At 39.6% G+C, this 23,442-nt stretch overlaps 1 protein-coding gene across 2 annotated transcripts in view; it reads left to right on the top strand.

Annotated features, from left to right (window-relative positions):
- retreg1 (reticulophagy regulator 1) overlaps positions 1-23,442 on the top strand; it is a 106,801-nt gene that overhangs the window by 60,077 nt on the left and 23,282 nt on the right. The window contains exon 4 of one of the 2 annotated variants that reach the window (XM_063069985.1): positions 228-284. The exons of the other annotated variant lie outside the window; for it this stretch is intronic. Coding sequence (XP_062926055.1) covers positions 228-284 — 57 coding nt within the window. The remainder of the gene's footprint in view (positions 1-227; positions 285-23,442) is intronic. 2 annotated transcript variants of the gene reach the window in all.

Raw genomic sequence — 23,442 nt, 5'->3', positions numbered from 1 at the left:
TACATGCATTTTTAAATGACAATAAACGAGGACTGAGTGTCCTCATAATCTAACCTAATCTAATACACAGTGGCATGCAAAGGTTTGGGCACCCCGGTCAAAATTTCTGTTACTGTGAATAGCTAAGTGAGTAAAAGATGATCTGATTTCCAAAAGGCAAAGGTTAAAGATGACACATTTCTTTAATATTTTAAGCAAGATTACTTTTTTATTTCCATCTTTTACAGTTTCAAAATAACAAAAAAGGAAAAGGGCCCGAAGCAAAAGTTTGGACACCCTGCATGGTCAGTACTTAGTAACACCCCCTTTGGCAAGTATCACAGCTTATAAACGCTTTCTGTATTCTTGTTTGGGGGATTTTCGCCCATTCTTCCTTGCAAAAGACTTCTAGTTCTGTGAGATTCTTGGGCCATCTTGTATGCACTGCTCTTTTGAGGTCTATCTACAGATTTTCAATGATGTTTAGGTCGGGGAACTGTGAGGGCTATGGCAAAACCTTCAGCTTGCGCCTCTTGAGGTAGCCCATTGTGGATTTTGAGGTGTGTTTAGGATCATTATCCTGTTGTAGAAACCATCCTCTTTTCATCGTCAGCTTTTTTGCAGACGGTGAGATGTTTGCTTCCAGAATTTGCTGGTATTTAATTGAATTCATTCTTTCCTCTACCAGTGAAATGTTCCCCGTGCCACTGGCTGCAACACAAGCCCAAAGCATGATCGATCCACCCCTGTGCTTAACAGTTGGAGAGGTGTTCTTTTTATAAAATTCTGCACCCTTTTTTCTCCAAACATACCTTTGCTCATTGCGGCCAAAAAGTTCTATTTTAACTTCATCAGTCCACAGGACTTGTTTCCAAAATGCATTAGGCTTGTTTAGATGTTCCTTTGCAAACTTCTGACACTGAATTTTGTGGTGAGGATGCAGGAAAGGTTTTCTTCTGATGATTCTTCTATGAAGGTATGGAACGCAAACACGAGGAAATCAAGCAACACACATCAAAGTTGCTGGTGAACGCAGCAGGCCAGGCAGCATCTCTAGGAAGAGATACAGTCGATGTTTCAGGCCAAGATGTCGACTGTACCTCTTCCTAGAGATGCTGCCTGGCCTGCTGCGTTCACCAGCAACTTTGATGAAGGAATGGAAGTTGTCCTGTCAAGAACGGAAGAAGCTGCAGAAGATTGTGAACATGGCGCAGCACATCACACAAACTAATCTTCCGTCCTTGGACTCACTTTACACCGCACACTGTCGGAGCAGTGCTGCCAGGATAATCAAGGACACGACCCACCCAGCCAACACACTTTTTGTCCCTCTTCCCTCCGGGAGAAGGCTCAGGAGCTTGAAGACTCGTACGCCTAGATTTGGGAACAGCTTCTTTGCAACTGTAATAAGACTGCTGAATGGATCCTGACCCGGATCTAGGCCGTACCCTCCAAATATCCGGACCTGCCTCTGGGTTTTTTTGCACGACCTTACTTCCCATTTTCTATTTTCTATTTATGATTTATAATTTAATTTTTTTATATTCGCTATTGATTTGTACTCCAGGGAGTGGGAAGTGCAAAATCAAATATCACTGTGATGATTGTACGTTCTAGTATCAATTGTTTGGCGACAATAAAGTATAAAGGTCATATTTGTTCAGATGCCGCTGCACAGTAGAAGAGGGCACCACCACTCCAGAGTCTGCTAAATCCTCATGAAGGTTTTTTGCAATCAAACAGAGGTTTTGATTTTCCTTTCTAACAATCCTACGAGCAATTCTCTCAAAAAGTTTTCTTGGTCTTCCAGACCTCAACTTGACCTCCACCGTTCCTATTAACTGTCATTTCTTAAATACATTACGAACTGAGGAAACGGCTACCTGAAAATGCTTTGCTCTCTTCTTATAGCCTTCCCCTGCTTTGTGGGCATCATTTATTTTAATTTTCAGAGTGCTAGGCAGCTGCTTAGAGGAGCCCATGGCTGCTGATTGTTGGGACAAGGTTTGAGGAGTCAGGGTATTTATAAAATTGTGAAATTTGCATCACCTGGCCTTTCCTAACGATGACTGTGAACAAGCCATAGCCCTAACAAACTAATTAAGGTCTGAGACCTTGGTAAAAGTTATCTGAGAGCTCAAATCTCTTGGGATGCCCAAACTTCTGCATAGTGCTCCTTTCCTTTCTTTCACTCTAAAAGTGTACAAAACAAAAATAATACATTAATCTTGCTTAAAATGTTGAAAAGAATGTTTCATCTTTAACCTTATGACTTTTGGAGATCAGTTCATCTTTTACTTGGTTAGCTATTCACAGTAACAGAACTTTTGACCGGGGTGCCCAAACCTTTGCATACCACTGTACAGATCTAAGAAGTTGTAATTTTGGGGAGAGAATTTGTGGGTTACTAGAAAAACAAGAACTTTTATTAAATAAAGTTGACACCACAAATAGAAATTAAGTATGTAATATGCTCTATTACATATTCTCAAAAGAATGTTGCTGTCCTTTAATATGTTAGACCTTTCAGTTCTTGGAATGTGATATGACCTATGCATTATTTTTAGAACCAGTCAACATGAGATAACCAGGCACTAATGTTTTCATATTCAGATCGCATTCACCAGAGGCGGAGTAATTTTGAAGATACTTTGATCTTTTTTCTACAGAGAAATTATTAAGTTGCCTTGTGAATACAATTTTTTCCTTATAAGAAGGTACTCTATTACATACATCTATTACGGTGGTTGAAATAGAAAATCGGAGCTGGTAATAAGTGCCTGCTATGGCTGAAAGGAGCATATTTAGTTCAGCAATAAGGTATTTAATCGTATTTCTTGATATCAGTCTGAGTTTTTAATAAAGTAGTGATTATATTGTTAGATGAGTATGCTTTGTCTTAAAATGGAATCCACTTCTTCATTGAAGTGCTGCTTTTAATTGAGTAGAGAATTTCTCTGGATTAAATTTTATGTTTTAGATTCTTAAAACATCTGTGATATTTCTGCACAATGAGGGAAACTAGAACATTTTTCATCATCAAATCTTCAAATGAAGCTTTGATATAAATAATTCAAATAGCCTCATGACTTATCTAAGAGCTGTTCCATAACATTTAAGATACAGGGAAAGTCTTTAAATGTGTATAAAACTTGAAGACGCAAGGTAAATTTTATAACTTTGAGTTCCTGGCATGAACGCTTACTCATTAATGAATGCATGTTGGAAATTTGTGTTCTGTGGCCAAGTACCCCTTTTTCCTTTTTGGTCATTAATATATATAACCAAATAATATTGCAGTACACCATTTTCCATGGTTGAATTTATTAGTGTTAACCTTGTTGTTCTGTTTTGAATGTTGGAATGTTGGGAAGCCACAAACAGTTTGTTGAATAGTCATGATTTCAAAATTTCTGCTCTTCATTCAAGTTACCGGAAGATATGTCAGGCATATTCATTTGTGAATTAAGGATAGGCTTGTGGAGGAAATTTTATGCCTTAAGGTTCTGTTTACTGCAATAATCACACCACTTTAGCAGCTGGCAAGTGAGCTCCTGTTTATTGTTACATAGCTGTAAGACAGTTGAGTTCTGTGCAGACATTTGTATATGGTAAGTCTACGGTTGGCATATGCCACCAAGGTGGGCAAACAGACCAGCAAGGTTTGTTAGTCTCTGTACTTCTACATTGAGAGCTGTTGACCAGTAAGTCTGATCAGTGCCATTACTTTATGAACTTTATTAAAATTAGTCCTCTTCTTAAAACCTGAAAACACACTGATTTTTTTTATATTTTTGGGAAAAAAAGTGCAACTGTATATATATTTTCAAATCAGTTTGAACTTACAGCTGAATTGTTGACAAAGTCTGTCAAAATCAAAGGTAGAGGTGGGATGGAAAGCAACCTATTGTTACTTATTTTAAAAGGACAGCACATGGGTATGTATTTGAAATGCATTTAGAATTGTGCCCAGACTGCAATTCTATTATAACTTAGATGTTGCAAATTTCAGTCTAAAGTGCTTACAAAAAGAAAGTGAGAAAGTGCATCATTTATTAAATTATCCTTTTTCCAAAGTTGGTCAATGAATCTTTGATATTTGTTAGTTTGCATTGTTTTCCATTGCTTTAAATATCAACCTTTTTTTAACAGCTATCATGTGAATAAGAGCTGGTTGGAATTTTCCATTTGGATTAGTTGCTAATTATATACATTGGAATGCTCAATAGTGAAAGTAGTTCCTCAATGAGTGATAGGACCATTGATACAAATTCAACACATTACCTTTGATTCCTTATTATTGGTAAGATAATTTGCTTAATCATTTGGAATGGACTTCCTGTTATGGGTTCAATACCATGTTTAGTTTTTAACTCCGCCATGGGTTTGGACTTGAAATCTTCAGTGCTAATTCACTTTTTATTGCATACTGTGTGCAGGTTATTAGTGCATGTGTGGATTGTAATTATCACTATTCATCATGGTATTGTTACTGACTGTAGCAACAATAACTCAAGATTTGAGATTCATATGACCTACTGTCAATCTTCAGTACACAAGGGTAAAAGAGAACAAAATTTTTACTCCAGATCTAATGCAGTATAAAAGACACAAGCATAATGAATTTAAGTATAAAAGCAATCCTATAAAACACAATGTACAAGTACAGTAACTATAAAATTGCAGTGCATGACGGGGGTAGGGGATAACGAATGTTGGGAGACAGTGGAGAGGAGTGCTAATGTGAATGCAGTGGTGGTGGTGGGGTGCATTAATGGGTGGAGGTGTTCATCAACCTGACAGCTTGGGGGAAGTAACTATTTTTGAGTCCATTGGTCCTGGTGTGAATGTTGGGTAGCCTTTCTTCTGAAGGGAGTGGGACAAACAGTCCATAAGCAGGGTCTGTGGGATGCTTCATGATATTGCTGGCCTTTATCCGGCAGCTTTCTGTGTATATATGTCTTTGATGGTGGGTAGGCTGGTGCCGGTGATGTGTTGGACTATTTTAACTACCCGTTGTAGAGACCTCCTCTCAGCCGTGGTGGCTTTATAACATTGTATCCAGAATATTAATGTAAAGAAGTGTTGAAAGCAGTATTACTATGGAAAGCAAAATGTAAAAAGTGTTGCCTGCTTCAGCATTATCTAGGAATCGACCTGGAATAAGTTTACTGTTGGTAGCAAGGAGAAATAAACCGGCAGAGGACCACACAAAGAAATAGAAGTCAGCAGCAAAAACTTGGTATCATGCTTCTATCCTCAGAAAATGCAACATTCCATCTATATGTGGACACATGTAATGCACCCAGCCCTTTGTAGGTCTACTTCAGCATATCAGTTCTTAGCAAATTACCTTGTAATTGTACCCATTTCCTTCAATCAGTGCATTCCATACATGGCCAGCTTTTCATCCACCGATACTCATTATCATATAATGGCTTATCTGTGCCTTAAACACCTTTAACAACTGTTCTCCATCTATGTTTTTAATGCATGCCATCAATCTCATTCACTGATCTCTCATGGTAGGAGAGAGGATAACAGAACATTAGACTGAGGTAGAGAACTGGAAGTAGTTAGATCAATGAAGTCTTGTTATGCCTGGCCATCGGAGTAGGGACCTCTGAGATTTCTGATAACAGAATGAAATATTAGACAATACCTATTTTAGCAATCATTTATGTCAACAGCACAAACATTCTGGCTCATTCACATAGGATCTTCACTCATTCTGCTGGTGACAGTCCAGGTTATTCCATAATGATTCCCTTGAGGAAGTCACACCTTGTGAACTTGCACTATCACAAAATTCTTGCAGACCCTGCACTAATTCTGATACTCACACTTTGGAAGGATTGGTAAGCCAACCAGTCAACCATTACAAGTAAGCAAGGGTGGATAATTGAAGCAGGAACAACAGTTTGTGTCTGAGTTGAAGGACATTGGTTCCTGGTAGCTCCAGTCAGTTGAACAGTAATAGTATCATTTGAGCCAGCAGCAAAAGAAATGTAATGTGAGTTGTTTCAGGTACATAATGTCTTGGTCCAGAAGAGGGTGTGCTTTGGCAATCAGATGTGTACTTGCTGACCTTCATCATGAAAGAATCTTTTCAGGTGTTGATTGTTGAGTATTAGAATAGGGTAAAGTCTTAAAAATTACAGCCAGGTCTTTTAGGACTGAGATAAGAAAACACATCGAGGTACGCAAAGTAGTAGAAGCTTAGAATAGCCTCCTATAAATAGCACTTGATGCAAAGTCAATTGTTAATTTTAATTCTGACTGAGGGACTGGTTATCCAAGGGTATTAAGGGATATGGTCAAAAGACATATAAATAGAGTGCTGATAATGGGGAGATTATATAGCTTACTGCTGTTCCTGTGATCCTGTTTTCATTTTTCTTTTGCCTTAGTTGTCAATAGCAGTGCCTCATAATTGCAGAAAAGTTTGAAATAATGTTCTGGCAAGAAAACAGTAAGCTACCATTGTATTTATATACTCAGCTCTCAAATCCCACAAATGTTTTTTAGCACAGACCAAAAAAAATTGAAATGCTTTAGAGCGGCGTAATTTGGACAGCTTTTGGTAATATGAGGCTACTAAGTCCATTTAGTAACTTTACTAATATCTACCATCACCTTGTATGACAAACTGAGCATCCTCATCTATTGGTACGCTAGTCATGTTGAGGAAACTTATTCCCTCTCTGTATATCCTGTGAACTATGCATGTCCTGTAGAGAGAAGGGATTAGCAGCTGCAGCTGGTTATCTTGGTCCTACTCTGAGTTCCAGCGTAACACAAGAATGGAAGCTCCTACACTAACTAAATGAATCAGAGTTCCAATATGTAGAGTGGCTCTCTGAACTGGTAAAATGTAAATGATATTTCTCATGTGTAAGAAGTAACCTTTCTGCAAAGCAGGTAGGAGAGTGATTGTGTGTATGGAGTACTTATTGGCGTTTTCCTTTATCACCATAATTACTGTTATGTTTATGTTCAAGAAGTCCAAGCCCCTGTGGTGCTAGAATTAAATTGGAAAACTATTTGTGGGATTTGCTCTCATGCAACATAACAGGCTGTGGAATCAGAAGGTCAGAGCCACCTTTCAGATCTACTTGCATTTTCCCAATGTACTTTCTCCAAATCTCTCTCTTTTCCTGGAATAATTAGTTGGCCATGAACATGTAAGGTTTGGTGTGAAACAAGTCCTACCTTTGCTTTTGGAGCGACTCCATTTAATAAAGAACCTACCATTTCTATATTAAATAAAATACTGAAATCATTCAGTATGTCAGGCCACATTTGTGGGAAGAGAAACAGAGTTAACATTTCAAGTTTGAAGACCCTTCATCAGATCATTGTTTGCTTGATTTTTATTTACTTGGTTTTCATTTTCTACTTTTTCTGTGCTGACAGTTTATTCAGAGCAAATCATTGGTCCATATAAGCATGAGTCCATTTCGTTTCTATCCCATTTTTTTCTATTCCAAATTGTTTTCTGTCACTTTATAAACCCATTTCTCCCTGCATCCAAAGAAAGAATGCAGAAGATAACAAATCAATTTTTATGTCTCTTGAGTTCTTCCTTTTCATTAATTATCACCCAATTACAATTTGACTTGGCTTTTCCTTTCATTTTTCATTTTTAAATCTTTTTTATTAATTATTATTGAAGATCAACAAAAAATGCATTAAGGTAATTAAGTCAACATGTCAATATGTACAATGAGGAATTAAATTACCAAATAACTGATTAACAAAGCTAAACTATATAAATAATAATAAGAAAAAATAAAGTGTTAAGACTATTTTTTTGGAAAAAAGAAAGAAGGAAAAAAAGAACCTCTACTAACTAAAATGAAAAAAAAACCTACTAATAAAAAAATAAAAGAAAAAACCCATTGGGAGCACAACCCCGGAGCTATACGCCAGACAAGCTTCCATAAAAGAAAAACATCAATCTGTCAACTCAAATCTATTTAAACAAGAATCAGAAGGAAACCATCTTAATTAACTCAAATCAGATGATAGTAGTGGGCAAAAGAACCCTACCTTTTCTCAAAGTCAGGCTTTTCCTTTAATCTACTTTTAACTTTATAGGTGTGCTACATTGCTGTTATTCTCTCATTTGAGATCCTCAGTTTTAAAAATATATATTTTAATTTGAATTTCAGAGGTGGGAAGTATTTTGTGAAGTAAGTTTTTTCTCTTGCCCACTAAGTTATGAAATTTTCTCTCTTTTTAATATTGAGATCAGGTACATTCTCAGAAACTTTCACAAATTAGCATTTTGCCAAAATATGTATTACTAATATATTGTTTATCCCTTCAAAGCCATTTGAATAGGTGTTGCTTATAACAAATATTTATTTGCAAAACTCTCAGAGATGAGGATTTTCGCTTCCTAATAGTCTTTGCTCATAGTGAGATAGTTTGTTGGCCCAATAAAAGCTAATGAATCCAATCTTCAAGATGTAAACCTGTAGACAGATATCATACATATTGATCAAGGATTTGACATTTTCAGTTATTCTTTTTTATTTTGTTTTCTTCTTTTGTTTTCTGCTGCACTTGAGAATCCATCATACAGAATTTGCCACCAGGATGGTTTCATTATTGCTTAAATTCCAAATTTCAAGTATTAATCCGATATTCTTATCAGCGGGTTCTGCATGCGCGGATTCAACCAACCGCGGATCCGAAAAGACCTGGAAGTGCTATCTCCGGCACTCGTTGTTTGAGCATTTTTTCTTGTCATTATTTCCTAAACAAATACAGTATAACAACTATTTACATAGCATTTACACTATATTACATATTATAAGTAATCTAGAGATGATTTACAGAGGAGGATATGCATAGGTTATATGCAAAAACTACGCCGTTTTATATAATGGACTTGAGCATCCGCGTATTTTGGTATCCGCGGGGGGTCCCTGAACCAATCCCCCGCGGATAAGGAGGGCCAACTGTAATGTTTCTTTAGGAATGGTTGATTTGGGTACCTTTTTAATGGTACAACCACAGCGCAACTATGGCCGGTTCTGGCTTGTTCTGACAGTTTGGGGTACTGACATTTGTTTTTTATTCTGTGGATTGACTTAAAGTAACACTTCCAACATTTTCAAAGGTTCAAATGTCGAATTTAATGTCAGAGAAATTATACAATATACATCCTGAAATGCTTTTTCTTCTCAAACATCCACGAAAACAGGGAAGTGCCCCAAAGAATGAATGCATAAGCGGTAGCAAACAACAATCCCCCTCCCCTCACCAACAAAATGAAATGTACCATCAGTAAGCCCAAGCGTGTGCTAAGCAATAGCAAAGACACAGGCCAAAGTTACCCCAAAGGCTTCGCATTTCATCCGACATTCGACAAACCACAGGTTCTCTCTCTCCCTGGCAAGGAAGAGTGAGGTGTTCCCCATTTTCACAGCGAGCGGAAGCCATAACAACAACCCACTGGTTTACGATGTTAAAAGTCCGTTTTGTCGCTTTTTTTGAGCTCTGTGTCCAAAGATCGCAAAGACCTCGGGTTTTCAGGCCCACAGTGAAAGATTTTCCAGCCTCCCCAACGACACACAAGTCTCCAGTCATGACACTGACCCTCGATCTGCCCGTTCCAGAGCCCCGAGATCCTAGGCCTCCAAACACAATCGAGACCCTCAGGCCAAAGTCTAGGCATGTTGAATAACAGCCAGTCGTGGAACCCCGAGAACGGGTCCCATTCCCGCAAAGAACCGAAGCCTGTAACTCCAGGTCAGGGGCTTCAATAGAACCTTGAAAGGGAAAAATAAAGATATTAAAGGTAGAAATAGAGCTCAGAATAATGGCTTGCGAAGAAGGATTAGTATGACTATGACATTGTCATTAGAGAACCTGGTTGGGTTTTGGAGATTACAATGTTGAAATTATGTGACATTAATTTTTTATGGACAGATCTTGCTTACCTGATCTTTAGCCTGTATTCGCCTGATGAAAATGTGGTTGGTACAGGGACTGATTATATATGATGGGGTTGTAGACTTTCAAGGGGTTGGTTGTTCCATAATGGGGATGTGGATTGAGGCTGTTTGTATGGTGATCATTGATGAATGGAAGTGAATTGGACAAAAGATGATGTAGCCTTGCTTAACTCCGATGCTGATGCAAAAAGGAGTTGACCTTACCACTATATAGGACCTATAGGACCCCAGCATTATAACTATGCAGGAAGCCAGCAATGTTTACAAGCTTCCGTAGGTAACTGAACTTGAGTCACAGTTGCTGCAAGGTTTCACAGGTAGCAACATCAAAGACCTTGGAGAAATCCATAAAAGCTACAATCAGATCCTGGTATTGTTTTAGCCATTTCACTTGCATTGGAGGTGAGGACCTCTATACAATTGCTGTCACTAAAGAGGGAGGAGGTGATGTGAAAACAAATAGGCCTGGTTCTTGAGGGGTGCAACCCAAGGTACTAAAAGAAAAGGTGGAAGTCATAGAAGACACATTTGTGATAATTTACCAAAATTCTCTGGACTCTTGGACAAGTCCTGGCCAATTGAAAGACAGTAAATGTCACAAAACTGTATAATTGAGGATGTAGGCAAAAGGTCCTATACATCCAGTTAATTTAATGTCCATTAAGCCAGTTAACTTAATGTCCATAGCTGGGAAAATGCTTGCAGCTATCTTTAAGAAAGAAACAGTGAGACATCTGGATAGAAGTGGTTTCATCAGGCAGACACAACATGGATCATGAAGGGCTGTGCTGTTTGACAAACTTAATGGAGTTCTTTGAAGATATAATGAGTAGTTGACAATCAGTGAAGAGTGGAGTGCTGGAGGGGTCAGTTCTGAGCCATAGCTGTTCATAATACTTTAATGATTTGGAAGAGACAAAATGTAGCATATCCAAGTTTGTTAATGACACTAAATTGAGTGATAAGTGATAAGATAAGTTACGTGAATGGGCAAAGGTCTGGCTGATGGAGTACAACATTGGTAAATGTGAGGTCATCCACATTGGAAGGAAAAATAGAACATAAGATTAATATTTAAATGGTGAAAGATTGCAGCATTGCATTGTGCAGAAGGACTTGGGAGTGCTTGTGCATGAATTGCAAAAGATTGGTTTACAGGTGCAACAGGTTATCAATAAGGCAAATGGACTGTTCATTGCTAGATGGATTGAATTTAAAAGCAGGGATGTTATGCTGCAACTGTGCAGGGTACAGCTGAGGCCGCACATAGTGTACTGCATGCTGTTCTGGTTTCCTTACTTGAGAAAAGGTGTAATCGCTTTGGAGGTGGTGCAGAGGAGGTTCACCGGGTTGATTGTGGAGATGGTGGGGGAGATGGCAGGCCTACGAAGAGAGACTATGTTGCTTGTAACTATACTTGAATTCTGAAGAATGAGAAGGATAAATAAGACAAAGGTAGGAAAGTTGTTTTCACTGGTAAGTGAGACTAGAATTAAAGGACAGCCCTCTAGGTTTGGGGGAACAGATTTAGGACAGAGATGAGGAGAAACTGCTTTTCCTACAGATCAATGAATCTGTGGAATCCTCTCCCTAGGGAAGCAGTAGAAGCTATCTCATTAGATATATTTAAGATACAGTTGGATAGATTTTTGCATAGCGGGGAATAAAGGGTTATGGGAAAAGATAAGTAGGTGGAGATGAGTCCACAGTGAGATCAGCCATAACCTTATTGAATGATGGAGCAGGCTCGATGAACCAGTGGGCCCACTCCTACTTCTATTTCTTGTGTTTTATTTGCCTGACTATAAAGATGATGCTAGAGTGTCAATTGCTAATCTAAATGAAAGTGTAATGATTCAGAAAAAGGAACAAATCCACCTATGAAAATCTTAACAAAGCATTTTCCAGAAGTGGAAGGTAGAAATGCTACAATAATTCCCATAGTCAGACCTGTCCATGTTCTTGATGACAGATTTTGGCATTACCCAGATCAGCAGGAATTTTCTGCTAATTCTGGACATAGTCCTCTAGCTTTGATGATCTGTGCAGGAACTCAGTCACCTAGATGCCATGGCAAGTTGCATCAAGAGATGTGGTTGAATAGATCATATTTCTCATTGACCACTGTAAGATTGATTCAATGGTGATATCTGTTGCTAGTGATTCTCATCAATTTGGAGGGGCTTCCTCCACTGGGTTTGATGGCCTGGCTATCCTTAAGGAGATAGTTGACTACAAATTTGCTTTGCATTAGTCCTATGGACTCTGAGCATTTCATCCCTGTCTGCAAACCATTGGATTTCCTTCACTCATTTTCTTGACATGGTCTTGACTTCTTGGCAAGAAATTTGATTTTTTTTAATGGTTTAGGTGCATTTGTGAAGACTGAAGACTCTCTTGTTGATCACAAAGTTAGAGTAAATTCTTAAGTTGACCCTTGTTTTCACTAAACTAGTCCTAGGGTTTGGTGAAGAAGTTTAAGATCTGGAGCAACACACACAAAATGCTGTTCTGTGTGTGTTGCTCTGGATTTCACCATCTGCAGAATCTCTTGATGTAGTAAGTTTAAAATCTGTCCTTGTAAATGCCAGTTTCGGAGCCTTCCGGTTACAATAGGTGCTGGCTATTCATTATCATTTGGAAGGATAGAGACTCTGTCTGATTTACATAATACCTTGTGTTTTCTGGTTGCTAGAGAAACAGAGTGTTTTATTTACTTGGGAACCTTTTGGCTTGTATGCTGAAGAGCATAATGGATCTTGTGAGCAGTTGATCATCAGTCTTGCAGCTGTCTGGGCTCTTCATAACCTGGGTGATGCAAATCTCCTTTAAATCTCAACTCTTTATAAAATAATCTGGAAGGCATCAGGGGATCTACTGAGATCTTTCCAGATGTTCTTGTATTTATCACATGATCTAAAAATTGAACAGTTACAAGGCTAAATTCAGCACAAGGCGGAGGAGGAGGAGACTGAAGAAATATGTTGTTCTTCCCTGCAGTGTAACTGGATATTTGTCATAAGCAAACATAACATTCTGAAGACAACACCAGTTTTAATATTGTAAAGAAGCTATGGAGTCACTCAGTCACTGTTTGTACTGGTCTATTCTCCTTCTTAGACCCAAGTCTGGTTTAAGATATTGTGAGTATAAACTTTATGTAAAAATGAACACTGTCATAACTGATATTTAGGATTTGAAAACACAAGTAGTGTCAGAAGAATTTTGCATCATAACTTGTGTTGTCTGTCTTTCTTATATAATTTCCAGGAAACCTTTTCACTCTGTACTTTATATTTGAGGAGGGAGTAACCTGGACTAAATATACATTTTATTGTGGGATGTAACCTGTGTCACATATTATCTTTAACTCTCATTTGCTCATGCAGCTTTACATCCGGGAGGTTTGCATGTGATCTGTTTTGGTATTGGTAATGTAGTATGAATGATATTTCTAAGAAAAAAATAAAGGTAAACCAGCCATGTGGCCCTGGAAGGTGCCTGCAGTTAGGTTCATCTCTTTGTTGGTTTACCGATTACACACAGAGCACGAGGTATTTAGTCATGTCCAACTGAAAATAGCACTGTCACTGGGCTTGAATGGCAGGACATATTTGCCTGAAAAGTAATAGCCACCTGTTACTAACAACTGTTCTACAGTTGATTTGTTGTTGACTCTGTCGTGCTTAGGAATTCCTATTAATTTGTGTACTGAAAGAGTGGCCAAAAGATTGTGAAAAGGGCTAGGTGAATCACATGTTGCAGCACAAGATCACATATTAGGTTTCTTATGACTGTCATTCATAACAAAAATAAGAGAGACTCCTATTTAGTGCTCGAATTTAGGTTTTTAAATGTTTTTAAAAATTATTTCCCACTGAAGTATTCTTGTCTAGCAGCAATTAGAGAAATGTACTCTCTGTTTTGCAGTCTGGATATGTATGTGTCTCATAAAGAAGACATGTAAGAGCAGCAGTGTGTGAAAATGCTAGGCTTTGGTCCCAGTTGTTTCCTGAGCCAGCCTGCCTGACAATAAGCACCAGAACCATAAGGTCTGCAAATCCATAGACATTGGTCTTTGGTCCTCTTTTATTTTTTCAAGGTGGAAAAAATAACCCTTGTATGACCCCTTGCTTTTTTTTTGCTATGAATGACAGTGAAAGTCTGCAATTACAGTGAAAGTTCATATGTAATCTTACGTGAGACATGGTAATCCAACCTTTTCTGCATTTTAGCCACTTCTTCACTATGCAAATTAGTTGTGTCATAGAGCTGGGGGGTGGGGTCTGAGGTCATACAGTAATGTGAACTTAAAGATCAGGTTGTTGCTATACAGGAAGTCAGGAATGAGTTAGAGGTGAATTAGTCTTGTATGAGTCAGGATATAAACAGCAGTGTTTTTCTCTCTAACTTTGAGCAAATGCAGTGGTAGTAATGATGTAATGGGATAAAAACAGAAAATATTGGAAACACTCAGCAGGTCAGGCATTATATGTGAAAAGATGAGTAACGTTTTCCACAGTTGCTGCTTGACTTGCTGAATATTTCCAGTATTTTCTGTGTTCAGTTCATATTTCTGACATCCGTTTTGTAACGTTCATAGAATCCTGAGTAACATACAATATAAATCTGACTTTCTAGTGTCAGTAGGAGCTTGAAAAGTGCATCAGGTATGCATTGTGCAGTAGACTTATTTACATAATGACTACAAAATTAATATAGACCCTTCATTCCATTTATATAGGCATTCATAAATTAATTTTATCAATAAGTTGGAAGGTACAGAAAAATCATTTAATATGGTAACTATACCTCCAAATGTCACTAGAGACAAAGTTTCTCAGATATTTTATATTTGACCTGGGGACATGGAATATGCTACCTGATGCCACTCAAAAAAGTGTACAGCTAATTACCTTTACCTTAAGTTACATTAAGCAATGCTATTAAACAACATCCAGAAGGAAAGTCTTTTCACCAATTCACCTTTATAATTGGGATGTAATAACTTTCCAATTAGGTGAGCTCAGCTTACTACTTTAATGTAGGGTTTTCTTCTGCAGATATTGCCGAGTTATCATTCAATGGGCAAGATAACAGTAGGTTAAATTTGTGAAAGCTTGATTTCCCAGTTCAAGATTGTACTATCTTTGTATGAAAGATACTAATCTTAGCTAACTGGTATGGGGCATATATGCCTGCATTGTCGAAGTGTTTGTTGGAAGACAAATGCTGACATCCTGAGAGAAGACGACAAATTACTAGCTGAAGCTGGATCACTCTCCTGCCAGCAGTGTGTCTATACCCATGACAACACTCAGCAGCAATTTCATGATGGGAGCTGCCTGCTTCTGAATGGTATGAGACAGAGTTCTGATAGGAGTGGAATATATTTTATCAATAAAATCCATAGACTTAAGTTGCTCTTTGCTTGCATTTTCACAAAAATAGAAAACTGTTCTAACAATTTCTGTTCATGAGAATGTTGTTATCTGCTAGTATAGGGATGACCATAACCTTCTGACTGGTTTCATGGAAGATCTTGTAAGAGACTGGAAAGAGTCTCTGACACCTCTATAGGTTGTATACTGTGCCAAACATACCACTCTAGCATCCCTGTATGAACTACCCATCACAATCCTGTGCAGAATTAATTGTCATCGAGTCATACAGCTTGGAAACATGCCCTTCGGTCCAACTGATTTATGCCAACCAAAATTCCTATCAAAGCTAGTTTAATTTGTCTGCATTTGGACCATATCCCTCTGAACATTTCTTTTCCACGTATCCGTCCAAGTACCTTTTTGTATATATGTAACTTCTTACTTTGGATGCTGACACATCAACTTCCCCATCTCTCCATCCTAAATTCATTCCACTGGGGTTGGGTCTCTCCCCATGTAAAATATGTACCACCAACCTAGCATCTATGCCAGGATTAGTATTGACGCCTTTTTATTTATCTTCCTGGCTAGACTCTTCTACCTCAACAACGTTGCAAGGAAAATAAAATCTGCTGTAACTTGTAATGCTGAAAGTGAGAGGCCATAATAACATTAAGAACAATGCACTGATAAGACTGGTAATACTGAGTAGACATGTACATAGGTGGAGATGGTATTCAGTACATTAAAGGGGAAGGTGTCTGAATGCATGAGTTAAATGCATGAAGATCATCACTTCTGAAAGGGTTATGTGCTTCATAATACCCATCCTTCCTTCAGAGAGAAATTCAATAGGATTGAAAGGGTAACTCCTCTATATTCAGAAGGCTTTTGGTTCCTGCTAATTTTAGCAACAGCTAGATCAGTGAAAACATAATGTTATCAAAAATAACTGCCGTCCTTTACTGTGTGTGCGTGTATACAGAAGATTGCAACATGTCAAATGTTGTGTTTTTATTTAAGAAAGTTGAAGGACAAGCCATTATCTATCTAGATTTTAGCAAGGCTTTTGACAAGATCCCACGTGGTAGGCAGGTCTGGAAGAGGAGACTACAGAGTCCACGATGAGCTAGCCATTGGGGTACAAGATTGGCTTCGTGGAAGGAATTAGAGGGTGCTAGTGGAGGGTGATTTTTCAGATTGGAGGGCTTTGATTGAAGTGATGTGCTGCATGGATCACTTCTAGGCCCTCTAATGTTTGTTTTATGTTTCATAAAGATGGTGCACTCTTTCAACTGGGTACAGTATTATGATTCAATGTTTCTCAGGTCAGATTGAGTTCCTGGATACCTTCAGAACTAGCGACAAGCGCAATGCATTTTGCTTTTTAAAAAGAAATACGGGCTTGTTTAGCTTTAAGAAGTGCTGGCCATTCATAATATTGGCATGTAGTAAATTGCAGTAAAGTGCAGTAGCAATCATGCTAATGAGGAAGCATCATTAAATTAGTGTATTGTCCACAGTATGTTCAACTGACATGGATTAAAGGCACCTCACAATTCCTACTCCCAAGGAAAGGAGCTATCAAATTTACCCACATAGCCTTTCCAAGTCAAGTCCAGCCAAGTCACTTTTTATTGTCATTTTGACCATAACTGCTGGTACAGTACATAGTAAAAATGAGACAACGTTTTTCAGGACCATGGTGCTACATGAACAATACAAAAACTACACTGAACTACGGAAAAACAACACAAAACTACACTAGACTACAGACCTACCCAGGACTACATAAAGTGCACAAGACAGTGCAGGCATTACAATAAATAATAAACAAGACAATAGGCACAGTAGAGGGCAGTAGGTTGGTGTCAGTCCAGGCTCTGGGTATTGAGGAGTCTGATGGATTGGGGGAAGAAACTGTTACATAGTCTGGTCGTGAGAGCCCCAATGCTTCGGTGCCTTTTTCTAGATGGCAGGAGGGAGAAGAGTTTGTATGAGGGGTGCGAGGGGTCCTTCATAATGCTGTTTGCTTTATGGATGCAGCGTGTGGTGTAAATGTCTGTAATGGCGGGAAGAGAGACCCCGATGATCTTCTCAGCTGACCTCACAATCCGCTGTAGGGTCTTGCGGTCCGAGATGGTGCAATTTCCAAACCAGGCAGTGATGCAGCTGCTCAGGATGCTCTCAATACAACTTCTGTAGAATGTGGTTAGGATGGGGGGGTGGGAGATGGACTTTTCTCAGCCTTCGCTGAAAGTAGAGATGCTGCTGGGCTTTCACTGCTTCGCTTCTGTAGGTGTCTAGCTTTGTTAATTTATCAAGTTGATCACTAGTCTGATATTTTATATTAACTCTGATGTTTTATCTGAACTGACAACTCTTTTTATAACATGAATTTAATGAATTTTTAAGAATTGTTTTGCTGACTTGGGGATCATATATAGTAACTTCCTCCTTGAAGTAGCTCGCTGACTATTTGAGATAATATATTTGTTCTATTCAGAATATCTTGGATCTAAATTTTAATGACACACAAGGAAACAAACTTTTTAGGATTTTAGTAGGAGCAGGAAAGAAAATGGGAGAAACAGGATGTTAGCCATATTAATAGGTAAGAGTCACATTTGAGACTGAGATTGAGGGCAGTGTAAAATGTTTCCAAATTGCGCACTCCTAATTCTTTGTGACAGAAGACCATTCCTAGATACAGGACCAATATTCAAGTCAAAATCAGAATTCAGGTTTGGAATGAGTCATAAGCTGTTGAATGAAAATATAAGTTTGGTATAGTTATTGAATTTGGCCATCTGTTGCTTGTCCATACGTTGCCCATCTATTACATCATTGTAAAGCAATGGAAGTTTATTTATGTTTGCTATTAACATTCAGTTCTTTCTCAGTGAAGTTCAAAGTTCAAATTAAAATTTATTATCAAGGTACATTTATAGTACCGTATACAACCCTGAGATTCATTTTCTTGCAGGCATTCATGGTAGAAACAAAAAAATACAATTATTGAAAAACTACACACAAAGACTAACAAACAACCAATGTGTAAAAGAAGACAACACTCACAACACGCTGGAGGAACTCAGCAGGTCGGGCAGCATACGTGGAAAAGATCCGTCGACGTTTCCACGGATGCTGCCTGACCTGCTGAGTTCCTCCAGCGTGTTGTCAGTGTTGCTTTGACCCCAGCGTCTGCAGATTTTTTTGTGCTTGTAAAAGAAGACAACTGTGTAAATACAAACAAACAAACAAATAAATAACTAAATAATACTGACAACATGAGTTGTAGATTCCATAAGTTACAGAATCAGTTCGGTGTTGAGGTGCATGAAGTTATCCATGCTGTTTCAGAAGCCTGATGTTTGAAATGTGGTAGCTGTTCCTAAACCTGGTGATGTGGGACCTAAAGGTCCTGTTCCTACTTACTGATGGCAGCAGCAAGAAGAGAGCATGGCCTGGATGGTGGGAGTTCTCATTATCTTAATCGAGCTCTCCAGTGTCTATAACTCAGCCATTGCGTAAAAATTGCCATTTGAACACTGGTAAAGTTGAGTTCATTTCAATCTCAACACCTCAGTTATCAACTTGTAACTTGGACATTATCTGAAGTTGATTAGATTGTTAAGAAATATTGAGTCAGATCATCCCCAAAGTGAGCTTCAAAGCAAATATCAGAGTGATACCAATTAGTGTTTTCACTTTTGTGACATAAATTGACTTTGTCCCTTCCTTAACTCATCTGCTGCTGAAACACTTGTCATTTCTTTGTTATCTCTAGCCTTAGCTACCATTAGCATTCATGGCTAGCTTTCCTTGCTCTATTCTCAATAAACTGAAGGTCATCCAAAACTCTGCCCTCTAAGTCCTATATGGCAAACATATCTATACTTTCTGACCTTCACTGGCTCCCTGCTGAGTAATGCCTCAAATTTAAAATCCTTGTCTTCTGATCTCTTTTCGGTCTCTTTATATTCTATACTGCCCACCTCCAGTTCAGACCTGTTTATCACACTTAATTTTATTGTTCCAGTTTTGCCCTTGCCTTCACCTGTCAAAGCCCCAGACTGAAATTCTGTCCTTGTGTAGTGGAGACTGAAGAGATTGCAGATGCTGGCATCTGGAAAATGCAAAAAGCATTGGAGGAATTCAATAGGTGTGGCAGCATCTATGGAGTGTTGCGTAAACGGCAACAATGAATATCAATCGAGACAGGTTATATAAAAATAACCAAACATTTATTAAGCACCGATAAACGATATGGGAAAAAAGAAAACAAACGAAAACTTTAGCCAGAAGTTAACAGATATGCAGTCGTTCACCAACTCGCCACTCGGCTCTGGTTCTTAAAGCGTTAAATGCAAAACCAGTTCTTAAAGTGATACAGTCAGATATAGTTCTTAAAACGATAACTTTGAAAGTCCAACAGTTTTACACATTTAATTGGGAGAGACTCCTTTGGAGAAGGATTTCTTCACAGATGCACCTTTACTGCTGGTTCTGTCCATGGGATTCACGATGCCGAAAATAAACAGTTTAAATCAACTGACCTTAAATTCCTTTAGAGAGAGAGAGAGAGCACCTTTTTGTATGAACTCTTTGCTCTTTCTGGCAAGAGTTATCTCGATGCAGGTACTCCTCCAGTGAAGACTCAATAAGGTCGATTCCTTATTAAACTGCCAAACGATGCCGACTTCTCTCGATCCTTCAATAAATTCTTCACTCTCCCTTCAACTGTTGAAATTGAGTAAATTGGCACATCCAGCCACAAATTTCCAGTCCGAGTAATATGGAATCTTTCAACAGAACGCACAACCGTTTTAAAAAATGAAACTGCGTCACAAAAACAAACGCAACAGAAACGGAGGCACAGCATGTTCTACCTGGAAATCTACAAACGTAAAAAAACCAACTGCATCACCTGGGTCGACCCTTATATAGTCACGGGGCACATGTCATCACGTGACCTCACATCGGCGGGAAAATCACATCAGGTGACCTCCAAAAGACCATTACATCATTCTCACAAAAAAGACAGATCTCCTTGAGCATGTGACAGGAGAAAAATGTGTTTCTCCTTGTCTACCTCTTCCTCTGTATTTAAGACTCTCTTTGAGATCCACCTCCTTGAACTAGCTGTTGGTCACCTTCACCAATATATCTCTGAGTCTTAAAGCCAAATTTCCTTTGACAATATTCCTGTCATACATCTGAGACACTCCATTATGTCATAATCTCCCTCTAAACAACAAGGTCAGAAAAATCTATAGGTAGCAAAATAAATTTGTGAACTATTTTCAAAAATTAACAAAGCCCACTGCTGAATGTGAAGGTATACTTTTTTGTATAGTGTGTATTGATCAGCAAATTGCTTCTGGCACTTCATAATACATGGTACTCTTGCAAAAAGTGGGATCCGGTGGTGTTGCTGGTGGGTATGGTGTACATTTGACTACCACTTCCTTTAAATTCTATCATGCATACATGCACATACTGTACACAGTGCAAGCCACTCAAGCAGAAGAAAACCTGTTTTAGTGAATCCTATAAAATTGTGAGAGCTCAGAGTTTGGTTTGAGGAATTATTGATGGGTAGTAGCCTCTTAAATTATGCATCTATTCTTCCTTACCCCCTCCTTTGCTAACATAGCACAGCTACATCACAACCCTAGCTCCAATCTCAATCTCTGTGCCTTGCACATCCTTCTTTCCAAGCTACAAGCCACCACCTCCCACCAGCCCTCAAACTCCCAGTTTCTTCTCTCCCTCCACCCTCCCCTTTGCCCATCTCATCCTCCTCGTCCTCTGCCTTCTCCTCCTTCCTTCCTCTCTCCCCTCCCTCCTTCCTGACTCCCCTTCCCCCCATCCTCTCCCCTCCCCACTCCCTCCCCTCCCCCTCCTCTCTCCTTCCCTCTTTCTCCTTCGCCTGCTTCCTCTGCCCCCTCTCCCCCTCCCATACCCTTCTCCCCATCCCTCTCCCCTCTTCTCCCATCCCCCTCCCCCTCCTCCTCCCCTCTTCCCCATCCCCCTCCTCCCTCTCCTCCCCCTCCTCCTCCCTCTCCTCCCCCTCTCCCCTCTCCTCCCCCTCCCCTCTCTCCTCCCTTCCTCTCCTCCCCCCACCTCCCCCTTTCCCCTCGCCCCTCTTCCCTCCACCTCCCCCTCTCCCCCTCCCCCTCCCCTTCTCCCCCTCTCCTCCCCTCCCTCTCCACCCCTCCCATACTGCCCTCCTCCCCCTCACCTCCACCCTCTCCTTCTCCCCTTCCTCCCCTGCCCTTTCCCCTCTTCCCCCTCACCTCCCTTCCCCCTCCCCACTCCTCAGCTCCCTTCCCCCTCCTCACCTCCCCCTCCCTTCCCCCTTCCCCCTACACCACCCTACCCCTCCTCACCTCCCCCTCCCTTCCCCTTCCCCCTCCTCACCTCCCTCCCCCTCTCCTCTCTCCCCCCTCCCCCTCTCTCCCCCCTCCCCCTCTCTCCCCCACTCCCCTACTCCCCCATTCCTATCTGCTCATTATATATTGGGGTCCTCTTTACTTTCTGATCAGATTGTGTAATCTTCAGCCCTTTATTACCTCCACCCATCATCTCTCAATTTTTATCACAATCTCCACCCTTCCCTTCCCTCCCCTAACAAGATGCCATCTACCAATTCAGGGGTCCCCAACCTTTTTTGCACTACGGACCCGTTTAAACTCGACAATATTCTTGCGGACCGGCCAACCCGGGGGGGTGGGGGAGGCTGGGGGAATGTTCAAGTAGGGTTAAACTCACCTCAGCATGTCTTTTACAGTTAGGGTTGCCAACTTTCTCACTCCCTAACAAGGGACAAAAGTAGCAGTCAAATCCCGGGACACTGTATCCCAGGTAGACTACCATGACCATGAAGCCTTGCGCAGGCACTTGTGCTGTTTTTTTTCCCAAATCGATTTTGCCTTCATCTTCCCAACTGTACTGTACATACATTATTTCTACTTTATATAGGCTGAGTATTTATCATATCATTCCTGCTTTTACTATATGTTAGTGTAATTTTTTTTTGGTTTTATGTGTTATTTGGTATGATTTGTTAGGTTAAATTTTGGGTCTGGGAACACTTAAAAATTTTTCCCATATAAATTAATGGTAATTGCTTCTTCGCTTTATGCCATTCCGGCACGAAAGGTTTCATAGGAACGCTCTACCTTAGCGGGGGAAATACGGGACAGTTGGCAACCCTATGTTCAAGTTCAACAGTGCGTGACAGGGAATGAGGAAAGGTGCAGCTGACTCATATCGTTTCCTCACAGCCCGGTAGCACATGCTTTGCGGCCCGGTACCTGGGGACCACTGTACTAATTAATCCCTGATGACCTGGATTCACCTATCACTTGCCACCTCTTGTCCACACCTCCCATGACCTCTTTATATCGGCAATCTCCCCTCTACTCTTGCAGTAAAGGTGAAAAGACTTAACCTGAAACATCATTCATCTATGGAACATCCCTTTTTGGATGCTGCTTGCCCTGCTGAGTTCCTTCAGCAGCTACTTTGTTGCTCCAGATTCTGGCATCTACAAGTCTCTAGTGTCATCGGATTAGTTTGCCTCTTTGTTAGGATTTATAAGCCAAGTCATTCTTCTTGTAAAGCAAAGAATGTGTGATCATTTGTACAATTTGTTTTATGACAACAAATTTAAAGAATTAAAGTTTATCAGTGATAATTTGGTTGAAAGTTAATATTTCAAATGAAGGATTTTGGATGAGAAACAGAATCACTAATTCAACACATGAACAAGAGGCTAAGAATTCAAGAATTTTGAGATGCAGTCCAATTTGGTCTATATGTAGCTTCTGCCTTTCTTAAAACAGTCTGTGTGATGTGAATGAGTCCTGCATTGGAGAGGTTTTACACTGTAATATATGTAGCCTGGTTTAGTGGCTACAGACTGGATCTAAGGCAGAACAGCATCTTTGCCTTACATGACTTAACCCTCTTATTCTTAAACCAAACACACACATACCAATATCTGATATGCCACTGGGGAATGTAAACTGTGGTAGTTAGAATTTGTGAGTTCCTGTGGTGTAGTCCAAACAAAATCATCAACTAATGTCGATCAGAGAAGG

Source organism: Mobula hypostoma, chromosome 17 (genome assembly GCF_963921235.1).
Source record: "Mobula hypostoma chromosome 17, sMobHyp1.1, whole genome shotgun sequence".
Lineage (NCBI taxonomy): Eukaryota > Metazoa > Chordata > Chondrichthyes > Myliobatiformes > Myliobatidae > Mobula > Mobula hypostoma.
The sequence above is the reverse complement of the archived record's forward strand: the minus strand, read 5'-3'. Positions and strand labels throughout refer to the sequence as shown.